This window comes from Trichomycterus rosablanca, chromosome 2 (genome assembly GCF_030014385.1).
Source record: "Trichomycterus rosablanca isolate fTriRos1 chromosome 2, fTriRos1.hap1, whole genome shotgun sequence".
NCBI classification, from domain to species: domain Eukaryota; kingdom Metazoa; phylum Chordata; class Actinopteri; order Siluriformes; family Trichomycteridae; genus Trichomycterus; species Trichomycterus rosablanca.
The window spans coordinates 6780690-6794989 of NC_085989.1; the positions used below are offsets into that span (position 1 = coordinate 6780690).

Here is a 14300-nt window from a genome sequence, read left to right on the forward strand (position 1 = left end):
CTTATCATGATGATGATTGTTTAAGTCCATGTAAGTGTCCTTCCCAATCAGGTTCCAAGCTAAGCCACTGACAATCCAATCCTCACATGTACAAGTGTACTAAGAGCTAGTAAGCTGTTAAGTAAACTAATTTAAAAATGGACAGAATTCAAAGCAGCTGTGTCTCAAATCGCACTCTACTGTACTAAACAGTACGTCTATTTAGTGCACTTCATTCTGTAATAACCTATATGCCACATATGTTGCAGTTTGGGATGCAGCCAGGAAGTCACAAGTGAACAATGTGTACAACAAGAATAAATTTAACCAGATCACATGACCAGGTAAGTGTGAAGTTGTGTCTTAACGTCAGTTAAGTTTGTGCTGGAGGATTTGAAGAAATCTCTGTACTCAGTGTGAACAGTGAATATTGGTGTATTGGTGTACTGGAGCTAAACGGTGAGCTGTTACCCATGAGGGAACAAAACAAAACAAAAAATCAGTGCATTGACCACATTGAACACCTCCAAGAGAACTGAATAAAATGGTGTGTATTTCTAATGCTTTTTCTTTTAAGACTTGGCAGGGGTTTGCCTGTAATGTTGATTAAACCGAGATTTGGAAAAACTATGGGCGTGGTCTTGCTCGATTTCAGTGCAGTTAAAAGTCAAATCTTTCAATGACTTTTCCCAGATGTCAAGTCTTGTTAAAGGAATGCCACAAGTTTACGACTTGAGTTTAAACCTCTGGTCATTTTAGGATCCCGTCACTCTGGTTCTTATTGTAGCTCTTCATTTTCTTCTTGGATCCAGACCAACACAAGCAGTCATCCTTCCTTTACTGCATGGGTGCTGATTTAACAGCTCCCACAAATACTTTGACTGACAGACTTCATGCAATGGTCAAACAGGAGCATTAAAAATTCTAGGTTAGTTTTCACACATTAGATAGAATTAAATTTTCATTAACCACTTTATTCTGGTCAAGGCAAGGCAGGAATACCCTGGACAGGGTTCCAATCCATCCCTTTCCTAGACATAGTCAACTATGTCTGTGTAGTTTGCCGATGGCACCGCTGGGATTTAAACCCCGATCACAGCGCCTATTTCTTATCTGTAATTCAATTCATTAAACTGAAAGTAACATCAAATGTTCGACTAATCATATTGCTCTATTTCTGGCATTGGTACAGGTACTGTTCTACACATTGTGGTCCACACACAAGCTCAATTCAATAGAACCCCAAAACATCCTTTTCCGGTGAACCAGTGGTGATATCCAAAAAAGAAATAACCAAATAAATAAAAGGCAGGGTGGTGGTACAGTATGGAGTTTGTGCCATTACTGGTCTCTGTTCTTGAAGAGTATATTAATTTGTTGTCTCATGTGTTTCTTCTGTATACTCCAGGTCTCTATTTCCTCTAAAATATATAAAAAAAGATGATTTACCGACTCTCTAAATTGAATTTTCGTGTTAATGAATGGATAACTAGGCGAATGTGTGTTATGTAGATAGACGGGCTCCCTATCCACTTTTTAAGAGTTCATAAATGAAAGTCAGGTTGGGTGATACTGTCATAAATCGGAGCCAGTACGCTGTTTTAATTAGTGCTTTTTGCATTTTGAAAAGCACTTGTGCTAATGGTGGCAAAACTAATTTGCAGATAAGCCACATTTCTGCAATGTTTGAGTCCGGAACTCCAGTGGCCTGCACAGAGTCCTAACCTCATCCTCTTAGAGCAACTTTGGAATAAACTGGAATGCCATTGCCAACCAGAGCTTCTTAACTGACCCAAATACTCTTTTAACCACAAAAGCAGAAATTCCCACAGACACTCCAAAGTCCTTTGAAGAGCATGCCGAAAGGTCCGTGACGTGATTTTCAAGGCCGTGATTTCGGTACGGCCTTACACATAGTGCACAAGAACCTGATGTAAGCAAGAATTTACTTTGACAACCAATCCTGCCATCAGCTTGTACAGGTCTGTGCTGCTATTGCTACGTTCCTCTCCGGCTGTCTGTACGTTTTACAGATGCCGTCCTGATATCTTTCCAGCTCAACATTTTGGCATGTTATTGCCTTCTCCCTGGCTTATACCCTGGTCTGCTTCACTGGCACTAATCTCCTGGTGTCTGTTTCTATTTTATGACTTTCATCTTGACTTTTATCTTCATACTGGCAGAGATATATTTCACGCTAGTCATCGCTGCCCACTCCACTGCTTCATGTTAAGTACTTTTAAAGTGAAAATAAATTGTTTTAATAAGTAAAGGCACAAATACAGACATCTTATACACAAAGCTGGCTTTATTTTTGGTGCTCTAAATGTGAGGTTCCACTTACCTCTTATATGGATATTACGGGAAACTAAACAAATACTACAAAATACCTAAACAGTGATGAGAAACTTTGCCTTGGTGGAACTGGCGAGTTCGAGTTCTGGTTGTGCCATAGAATGGACAGCAGACCTAACGGTCACATTCAATCATATCTGATACAGGAGGGTACGGATGGGGAATAATTTCTCCTCTGCCGCAACAGAGACTCCTACGTTCTGGTTGAGGTGCCAGCACAAACAACAGAAGTAGAGAATGGCCCTCAATACATGCTGGGGATTACTGTCAAGAAGTGGACAGGCTTCAAACAGTCCCAAAAATAAAAAAAAATAAACAAAACCACATCGACCCCAATTATTGGCATTTTCCACTTTGAGTTGATCAGAGCATCTAGAAACTGTCAAGCAATAATTCATGACTTTCTGTTCCACTGGGGTATATATGGGGTGACTCAGAGGTCAAATCGAAATATCAGGACATTTTGGGCAATGGTAGTTAAGCAGTTAAGCTACAGGACTATTGATTGAAAACTTGCTGGTTCAAGCCCCATCACTGCAGGCTGCCACTGTTGGGCCCTTGAGCAATACTCTTAACCTTCAATTGCTTTAATTGCATTCTACCAGAGTCACATAACATGGTCCATGGGTGTCCTATGGGGTCTTTTATAAACAACACACACACACACACACACACACACACACAGACAGACATATACAGACACATATAAGCAGGAATACCCTTGTATAAGCAGGAATACCAATCCATTGTACGAATTCGACCACCGCTCAGACATAACCTATCATGTCTGTGGGGACACCGAGTCGGCCAAAAGCCTTGCTGGTGGGCTAGTGTAGTAGTAGTGTAAGCCGCTCCAGTGTCAATAGCATGTTAAAAGGAACAGGTTCTCCAATCTTTGTACAGGACTTTTGGAGCTCTTAAGCCCAACTGTTGGGTTCTTTCTTACCTTCATGACCAAGCCACTTCTTGCCTGGATGCCTAATTCGGCCAGACATTTAACTTTAGAAAGATTTGCAGTATTGCCACGCTTGAGTTCATGATGATTCTGGAATATCTAACCTTGGGTATTAGTTTAAATTGTTGCCTTGATGTCTTGCCACAGTTTGATAATTCGGATCCACAGACAGGTCCTTAGATTGTATGTCTTGGTTGTTGTTGACAATGCAGTTTTAATTTTGAGCCCCTAAGTGTGTGCTTTTCCAAACTTTGTCCACTCTATGCAAGTTGCAACAGGAACAGCAAACAGGATGTACCTATAGTCTAAATACGAGGGTTCTTCAAAAAGTTTCCACACTTTTTTTAACTCCATTTATTAAGAATTACATTTTTTTTTTTTTACCAACTTTTGAATGCCGTCAGCATAAAATGTTTTTGGTTGAGCTCGTAGCCACTGATGCACTGCTCCTTTCACATCATGTAGGGCAGCTGTAGCTTAGTGGTTTAGATACTGGATTAGTAATCAGAAGGTTGCCGGTTCAAGCCATACCTCTGCCAGGTTGCCACTGTTGGGCCCTTATGCAAGGCCTTTAACCCTCAATATCTTAGACAGTATACTGTCACAGCTGTAAGTCACTTTGGATAAAACTAAATGCCGAAAATGTAAATGCCGTAAATGTAACATCATCATCACATGAAAGTCTTCTTCCCCTTAAAGCTTCTTTGGGTGGTCCATGAAGGTGGAAATAAAATGGCGCTAAATCCGGACTATAAACTCTCTCACAGTCTCTGAGACATGACCAATCACTGCTCCTCCCACCCTCACCATTACCAACCAAAATATAAAAGTGCCGAAACTTTTTGAAGATCCCTCGTACTTTTGTAAATAAGAGGTTTAAGGTTTTGATTCTTAATTTTTGAGAAACTTTGAAAACATCTGGTTTTCACTTCGTCATACTGGGTGATTAAGTGTAGATTAATGAGTAAACATTACAACACTATAAACTGTGCTTGCAGTCTTTGAAGCGGCGTTGTCTTTCAATCCAATTCGGATCAGTACTAGATCGTTCCTGCTTTAGTCTTGCTCGACTTAATCCTTCACCCAGAACTCAAGGAAGACGAGCATCAAGGCTCTTCTCTGTACTTCTGTACTTGCACCCAAGTGGAGGAACGAGCTTCCCTTGTCTGTCCCTCACTGTCTTCAAAAGACGCTTAAAAACCCACCTCTTTACTAAGCACTTAAGCTGACATGAACTTATTTAATTTTTGCATTTAACCAAAAAATAATAATAATAATAATAAACTTTGGTTCTAACAGGGTTCTCAGCAGGTTTGTATCCTTGGACTGTTGTCTACTTACACTAGAGTAAGCTAATGTTCACTATGGAAGCACTTGTGTGAGCGCCTGCTAAATGCCGAAAATGTAAATGCTTTATGTGATGGGAACCGTTATATGGGACGTTCAGAACCGGTTCATCTCCTGAGGAGGGCGCCGTCGCCCTGCCGCTCCGCACTGTGCGCGTGTGTTTGTATGTGTGTGTCGCGTGCGCGCGCGTGCGTTTGCATTTGTGTGTGTGTGTGTGTGTGTGTGTGTGTGGTTTGTTTGGTGGTGGTGGTGGTGGTGGTGTGGGGGGGCGCAGCTGGAAGCCAGAGTGAGAGAATAAAACTCGTTTGGAACCGTTGGTCCTGACGTCATCCGGACCTACACGGGCTCGCGCACTTTCTGCACCTCTCTCTCTCTCTCTCTCGTGCGCTCTCTCTCGCGCTCTCTCTCTCCTCGCGCGCGTAAACTCTCAGTGTTGCGGCTCTCAGTAGCGGCTCAGGAGCGACCGATGGGCGCAAAAGCGCGCGACTTTGCCAGCACACTGAGCGGATTTCGTGCGCCCTGTCAAAGCGGAATAATCATGAACGCGCTGACTTTACTGCTTCTGCTCTGCGTGGGAATTTGCGGGGAAAATCTCGAAGGACCAACAGGTAAGGCTGGCTGTACCTGTGCACGCGTGCGTGATTGGAGATGCGCTTCTTCTGGATATATTGGCACGCGGTTGCTGGAAATGCGGTGATCTGATTTGCGGGGCATGTTGTTGCGGGGCTTTGCTACCTGTTTGATGGCGCTATTGACCGAACTTAAAAAGTTTGCACGAGTTTGGAGGAGCGTCAGAAATTTCTAGCGCACTTTTTAAATGCAGTATGTGTCGCAAGAGCAGTGCGCAGTCTGGAGACGTTTTTTTTTATTGGCTCGGTACTTTATATACTTAGTTTTGTGCATAAGTCAGAAATACGCTGAGTTCATACGCAGTTAAAGTCAGTCATTGTAATTTTTCTTAAACAAAATGTTCAGGATTAACCTCCTTAGTGTCATTAGACTTTATAGCATGGGCTTGCAATTTCACATAGCATTTATTACAAGTAAATTCTCTGTGCTCATATAAATAAGGTTAGTTTGACTACACCTATAAAAGAAAATACATGGAACAGTAGTCACATGAATAGAGCAAAGGGTGGCATGCCGGTGCAGTGGGTAGCGCTGTCGCCTCACAACAAGTGCCTGGGTTCAGTGATCCTGCCGGGCGGCCAGGGTTCTCACTGTGGCCGTGTGGGTTTCTTCTGGGTGCTCCGGTTTCCTCCCACAAGTCCAAAGACATGTAATCAGGCTAGTTGGAGCTACTGAAAACTGCCCTTAGTGTGTGTGTGTGTGTCTGCCCTGTGACGGACTGGCGACCTGTCCAGGTTTGCTTATTGGGCAACTGAATCTGAAGAGAAGATAGAGATTTGAACTTTGTGTGTGTGTGTGTGTGTGTGTGTGTGTGTGTGTGTGTGTCTGTGCCCTGTGATGGACCAGCGACCTATCCAGGGTGTTTCCTACCTTTCGCCCAATGAATCAGACCCACAGGTTTCGCAAAACCACAGCGACACTGACCAGGAGTAAAACAGACAATGATTGAATCAATGATTCAATGAATCAATCAATGAATCAATCAATCAATGTAATATGATATATACAGGCAGCATTTGACATCTTATTGAGCAAATAACTGAATCTGAAGAGAAGATAGAGATTTGAACTTTGTGAGTTTGAGTGTGTGTGTGTGTGTGTCCTGTGATGGACTGGCGACCTGTCCAGGGTGTTTCCTACCTTTCGCCCAAAGAATCAGACCCACAGCGACTCTGATCAAAAGGTTAAAGCAGACAATGAATGAATCAGCGATTCAATGAATCAATCAATGTAGTAGGATATATACAGGCAGCATTGTACATATTTACTTATTGGTCACAAGACTGAATGTGAAGAGGAGATCAAGATATCAACTCCAAACAAGATATCAAGTCCTAAACGAATCAATTTTTTACATTAATTAATTTATGAATTTATTAGTTGTGCTTGAAATTAGATTTTTTTTGTATGGTGTTAAGGGGAAAAGAGAATTTTTTTTATTTTTTACATTTAAAATTGCAATTTCCAACGACTTTTCAACAAAGAACTAATGTTATGTTTGGATACTTTTTTAAATTAATTTTTTACATATTTTATTTATGCCAATAAATACATACTTTTATATTTCTAAGCATAACGTATAAATCTAAGCATAATGTGCATAAATCTGCAGTGAAAATATGCACAGCATCTACTCCCATATTGCATTAAACACCCAAATGAATCTTCTTTGGTTCCATTTGCTTGTCCCTGGCAGGGCAGCGGTTCTTGAGACGTGTTGTGAGTTTGAATGGGCCCTTTGTGCACTTGTGTATCCTCATTTGGATTAGGAGAGACAGAATTCATCAGAAGGATGCGTACCCTTGGTGACATTCAGACTTCGTCAGGCACCACCTGAAGCGAAACACTATATCCTACGAGGAGAAAACACGCCTGTAGCGAGAGAGAAAAAAGCTGTCCCTTTTCCTGTCTGAGATGTACTTGTTTTTGTAATTACTTCCAACCCATTAGGCCATGCAGCCAAAATCACTTTTGAGGTTTTTTCCTCTTACTGTTTACTCTCTGGAGTGGTAATTTTGGAAAAATCTAGATTAATGGAAAGTAAGTGGATGATTTACTCACCTAGCATTTTATTAGGTAGGTATATCTGGTGTATATGTCCATTAATCATTTTATATTTATTTATTTATTTGTTATTAATTATTCGGATTTTAACGTCATGTTTTACACACTTTGATTACATTCATGTCGGGATTGTTACTTACTGGTTACACATAATAATCAGTTCCAGTTTTTAATATCAAACACAGTCATGGACAATTTTGTATCTCTGATTCACTTCACTTGCATGTCTTTGGACTGTTGGAGGAAACCGGAGCTCCCGGAGGAAACCCACACGGACACGGGAAGAACATGCAAACTCCACACAGAAAAGGGACCAGATCGTTCGACCAGGGAATCAAACCCAGGACCTTCTTGCTGTGAGGCGACACTGCTACCCACTGAATATACAATTGCCAACTGTTGCCCATCTGTTGCTCTGTACACTTTGTCACCTCCTGTGCCCCATTAATCAATCAAGAAACCTCCATAAGAGCCCCACTGACCAGATGATGTTTGAGTGGTGGACCAATCTCATTACCACACTGACTAACATGGTAATGACATGGTAGCGTATGGTGGTCTAGTATCAGGTTTTAAATACTGTTTAAACTTGATACAGACACACCCACAGGGTAGCACTGTACCTCACACGAGAAGGGTTCAATTCACTGTCCTTTCTGTGTGGAGTTTGCATGTTTTCCCTGTGTCCATATGGGTTGCAGACATGCAGTCAGATTAATTGGAGATACGATTTTTTTATTTTGCATGAATGGGTATGTCTGCCCTGTGATAGACTTCTGCGACCTCTTTGGGGTGTTGCCTGTCTTCCACCCAGTGATTCAGACCCACTATAACCAGTAAAAAGCTGTGGTAAAACACCACCACCAAGTGAATGAATGAATAAATGAGAGAATTGTTGTTCCACAGATGCATAATTGCAGAATCAGATAAAAATCCAATTACACAGGTTGTCTTCACCAAATAAATCTCTTCATGATCTGATCATTGGCGTGTCCTATGCCTATCGGGTATTCACAATAAATTAAGCATGTTGGAAACAGTATATGAACTAACCTCCATGGTTCAGTTCCACCTTCAATACAGATTTTAGCTTTTACAGAAGTGTGGGTAAGGGTGAAGCCAATTTAACCCAGAGATCAGGCTCACGGCGTGCTGATCTGACAGTGACTGAGTGTTTGTGTATGTGCTACTGCTGATCAGGAGCGAGGAAGGTCAGCGTAGATGCTCTTAGATGATTATTCCAGTGTTTGGAGGTTTACTGGAGCTATATTCAAGGGCAAGCAGGCTTGTGCACTTCATTAAAGCATTTACTGGAAAGTAGAGTAACCGTCCATACACAGGGGAGGGAATGAATAGCAAAAGCGAGTGACAATATGTTTATATGAAGACATAAATCAGGACTGGGACCACCATTCATCTCTAGAACATTTATATCATTTCTGAAATGCTGCAATACCTGTCTTGAATGGTTTGCAGTAGAATGTTGGAGAATTCTCCTTGGAGAAGATCTATGTCTGACCGTTCCTTGTACAACCTATTTCAAAAACAAATGCTTTGATACGCAGTTGACTAGGCAATGATGTTGAACAGGAAGGCAAGGCTTGCAATTACCATTTGACTCTAAACAATCTAAAGTTGTTCATTGGGGTTGAGGTTAGGGCTGAGTATCGCCACTAATTTCCTGGATCGATTCGATTCCGATTCACAAGGGCCCGATTCGATTCGATCTTCGATTTTCGATTCGATTTTTGATTCGATTTTCGATTCAATTTCGATTCAGCACATTTAGGCATATTTGAGTTACATTAACAGGTTTTGTTTAAATATGTACAGATGTTCAGAGAACGAATGTGATAATTGTACAAAGAACACTCATTATTAAAAATATTTGTGTATTACAGAAAACAGTAACATTCATTTTTTATTATTATTTTATATGTCTGACACGCTACAACATTGTAAATGTAATGTAAACATACACCTGGCTGTTGAACAGCTTATGCCAAGTTTACACTACACGACACTGTGATTAACACCTGGTCGCTGTAATGTTCACACTACACGACTGATCGGCGATGGGGGGTTTTACACTACACCATCTATCTCCAACTGGAATCACAGGCGAGCTTTTCTGGTCTCCAAAACTACGTTTTGTCACGAAAACACACGTGAGAAGTGATGAAAGGTTTAATGATACCACGTCCAAACATGCACATCAACAAGTAGCGAGTGATCAAAGTGTGCGCGCTGATGAAATAAATGAATCTGAGTGGATTTGGCAACACGAGCAGCAGGGATCGTTCTGTAGTGAGTTGGAGGTTAATAAATATTTTGTTTTGTAGAGAACGATCAAGTCAGAAATACTGTAAAACTCGCGTGTGCTGATGTATTCTGATAGAAACTATATTGCGCTCCACCTGTTTACAACCTCTCCCCTGTGTTTCCCCTCGCTGTTTCTCACATTGATCGAGAGCCGAGTTTTGACCGAGTTCCTCCCGAATCCAGCACCGACCCGTCGCCGAGCGAAAATCAGCGCAAAAAGTTGTGTAGTGGTCATAACTTGAGCTTCTGCCATGCTAAACTGATGTGCAGGTCAGATCTCGTTGCATGAAAAAACACTGGCTGGTCACGCGAAATTAAAGGGGGTAACAGATTTCCGTGTGCACCGTAAAAAGGGGCGTATTTAAAAGATCGATCTCGCGTTTATATGAATCGATATCGGATCGTTCAAATAAAGATCGATTCGAATCGAAAAATCGATTTTATAAACCCACCCCTAGTTGAGGTCAGGGATTTGTACAGGCAACTGGAGATAACTCCAGCAAACAACGCATTTATGGACCTCCCTAAGAACAAGGGCCTTACCCAAACTGTCTGCACAAAGTTAAAACCTCACAATTTAATTTATAAATTGAATATAAGCAGCTGTTAGTAATGAGGGCACTGCTAAAGCATCTAAACTCAACTTTTGGCCTTCTAGTGTTCTTGGCAGTCTGCCATCCAGAACCTTCCATCAAAGTTCAAGGATGTTCAAACACCTAATTTTGTAGACCATAGGAATAAAAGGCACATGACCTTGTTAAAGCCCTATACAAGGATATTCATATCCCAGAATATCATCTTCAAAAAGTGTCTGCACCACAGGTTTTGGCTGACCCTATATTATACATAACATACCATACAAGCCCAATAATGGACATAATCCTTCTCGCCGCGATGGATGTTCATGCTGTTATTCAAGGCTGTAATCACAATATACATATACGTATGTGCCCCCCTCAATATACAGATGTAAAAATTATAAATTAACATAATACACATACTCTCTAGCTTTGCATAATGTTAGGAACCGTTGGTGTTCCCAATAGTTGTGGATATGGCAGGAATGTTTTAGAACGACAAGAACCACTCACCCCCAACCCCCATAGATTTGCCCCCTCCATGGTCAGTTCATGGCTACATCCTTGCAATTATTCATTCATCAGCTGAGTTGAAGGCATCCTCTGGTGTTTTCTAAATCAATCTAATCTCAATCTAATCGTCTTGTTAATTGCTCAAGAGTCCAGAATTTGTGCACCTTATACCAAGTCTATCTTCTTACAAGAACCATTGTACAAAAAAGTTCGGCCCGATTTTAAATTTTTTTATCCAAAGCGACTTACAGTACTGTGACAGTATATAACTACTCTTGACTGAATGTCCACAGATTTCCACACACCCTCTCAGAAAAATGGAGTCATTACAGCTGCAAATGTGCCACCAGTTCTATATTAACGCCAGTGCTTTCGGAACAGGGTTATGGACAAGTGTTCGAATACTTTAGGCCACAGTGGATTTGTTACACGTGTTTGCAGCGTACTGTGAAGTGATTTTAAATACGTTGGACTCTGCCAAGGCTGCACCCTCTACAATGACATTTTATACAAGTCAAGAGTAACAGCACAGCTAAGCACTTCAAAATCCTTTTTTCAGAGTTTTTATTGTACCATCGCACAATAGCTGACATACAAGAATGGGAATGAATCATTGAAAAAAAAAAAAAAAGATTTGGCACCTTCTTGGAATTTTATGTATATACAGTATATGTATATATACGGTCGAATCCGGTTAATTGGACCACCGGTTAATCGGACCAGCCGCTTATTCGGACCGAATCCTAAAGTACCGAAACAAATCCTATTATGTACGTGTAATGTTATTCGCTTATTTGGACCAAAATTCCGTTTAATCGGACCAAAGAACGTGAGAGCGAATAAGAAAAAGAAGCCACAAGTCGCCACTTAGAGCGGATGCAAAGCGGGTCAGCGAGATATGGGAGGATTCCTGGGCTCCCCGGGAGAATTTATGCTTTTATCAAAGGTCAGGAAATCCGAAAAGTTGTGTTGACAAGAGCAAAACATCTTACAAGCAGTTACATTTGTGGCCGACAGCTGGCGAAAAATAAGCAGCGAGACAATTCAGAACTGTTTTTCTCACTGTGGCTTTAAGCATTTGGTCTTGGAGATGGATGTTGACATGCCGATTGAAAGTGAAAATGACGACGGAAATGTGGAACTTCAGCAGGTCGAAAATTACGAAGAATTTTTATCCATCGACAACGAGCTTCAATGCTACGATGAAAATGAAGATTACGACGCTGCAATTGTTGCTCGAATTGCAGAGAAACACATGACAGCATCGGAAGACCAGGAAAGTGATGATGATGCCCCTAATGAGTTGGTGCAAGCGACAACGCAGGATGCTAGGAAATGCATTGAAACTTTGCGCCGCTATTTCATGCAGGAGGGAAATGAAGGCAGTCCCATTGCTGCGTTAGATGTTTGTGGTGATTTTGTTCAAGTGCAGTCCGTCAAGAGAACGCATCAGATCACACTGGATAAGTTCTTCAAACGTTGACTGGAATTTAGTAAGAACTTTTTTTTTTATTATGCTTCGCATGCTGAGTACCTATACTGTACATTGTGTTGTAGATCGTTTCGAAAAACTTGTTTGCAAATTAATTTTTCAATGAACAAAGTTCGTAAGCAACAGTAGTTCTTGTTTGTACGTTCGCTATACGTGTACAGTATATCGCACAATAAAGGTTTAATAAACATTTAATATGTTACATAAATTATAGCACGTCCCGTCTTGTAACATAGGGCATGTTCGTGTAATCGGACCAGCCGGTTATTAGGACCAAAACGATCGCGTCCCGATGTGGTCCGATTAACCGGATTCGACTGTATATACATGTATATATATATAGTATCAGTGGTTTGTAGATTTTTTTAAATTAATCTGTTTTTTTTTTTATAATCAACACAGACTTTATTAGCCTAAAAAATGCATGTATTTTTTGAGGGGGTCCCCATGTCTTCCAGTCTACCCCTATGATCCTTGACCACCTGCCTGACCACCCCAAGACTACCCCTTGACCACGTCTACTGCTACCAAGTGGTGGTGGTGGCGTTATGCTCTATTTACATCCCCCACCACCCACAGCAGCAACGGAGAGAACCCCTAGTTGACCTTTCCTCCTTCAGGCACGACCAGCCTTCAAACTCAAGAGCTCGAATCTTTAGCCGGCAAGCATATAACGTCCCATCTAGGGATGCTGATAACTATCTGATTAGCAGATAACCCACAAAAACATCATTGATTGGTTTATTTAGTCAAATGGGATTTACAGCAGGAGCTTTGGTTGCGTATTGGTCTACTACGCTAGTTTACCAACATGGAGAGCTTGGGTTTGAATCTCAGTGGTGCTGCCAGCCTGGATGGGTGCCAGCACGAGTAGTGGAAGATATACATAAGGCATAGTGTCACTCTCTGTAAGAATCCACTACTGGCTGGTGAAAAGAAGCACCCGGTGACTTCATGTCAGAGAGGGTGGATGCTAGTCTGGAGCAAAAGGCAGAGGAATTGCAATAATGAACTACAAGTGCTTAGATTGAGAGAAAAAGGAGAACATTTAAACTCATTTGAAATGGAGTGGAGCTACTTCTAAGCGGTAAAGACTAATAGTGCAGGAGTAATGCTAAAATTCAGTTCTACCTCCAAGCATTTGTAACAGATGTGGACTTTAATGGCATCGTTGTGCCATTTCTTTCTAAGGAAAATGATGCATACGTGCCCGGCCATTGACATAATCATTTTCAGTTTTAATGCCTGTTGTAGGTGGTAAGCATGGACACTTTAACTAGCCTGTGACTATGCAAAAGGGTTTGATGCAATCTGTCTGTCTGTCTGTCTGTCTGCCTGCCTGCCTGCCTGACTTCAGGTTCTGCTTTTTTGACTGAATGACCAATTGACCAATTCCCACAGGAACATTCCAAAATCTTGTGTAAAACCTTCTTAGACAATTTGGGGCTGTTACAGCCATGACAGGATGAGCAATTTCATATTAATGTCAATGGCTTTGCATTATGAATTAGAATGTCCAACAAGCTCATAGTCTGGTGTCCAAATACTTATTGTCCAATGGTGTATATTAATGAATTAGTACAAACAAAAGTAGGAGAATACTTTCTCTCATTTTATAGTATTTAGAAACCAACATATTTGTATTGCTGTTACCATTTCTTTCAGTGAGAGTGAAAACATGACAGCATTTCCCTGCAGTCCATTCAGCCGTGACTGATTAAGAGGGCCGGAGGGAAACATTGTTTTCTTTTACCCCTTCATTTAGAATGACAGGACGAATAGCTATCGTGAGCATTCGTCCTTCCGAGTCTCCTACGGCCTGCGGGCCATTTGCGGCCCGTTACCATTTATTGAAATGGCTCGACCAATTAAAGTTGGTCTTCTATTAATCAGGTTTAAAAAACTTCTTGTTTTAACTTTGGGTGTCATCATCGCATAAAACAAATCTAAAACGCTCCCCATCTTCTTTCCCCCAACTTATAATATTAACATTACACCTACATCAAAGTTCCTGAGTTTTTGGATAAAAATGGCGACTCCAGAGAAATGAAATCTAGACAGCAAA

The 14300-nt window shown here is 41.2% G+C and overlaps 1 protein-coding gene across 1 annotated transcript in view; it reads left to right on the forward strand.

The window, feature by feature from the left end:
- The first annotated feature begins 5099 nt into the window (after nucleotides 1-5099).
- The window catches only part of ptprua (protein tyrosine phosphatase receptor type Ua), a 245213-nt gene continuing 236012 nt past the window's right edge, over nucleotides 5100-14300 (forward strand). The window contains exon 1 of the mRNA XM_063010511.1: nucleotides 5100-5244. Within this exon, the coding sequence (XP_062866581.1) occupies nucleotides 5103-5244 (142 nt within the window). The 5' untranslated portion in view covers nucleotides 5100-5102. The remainder of the gene's footprint in view (nucleotides 5245-14300) is intronic.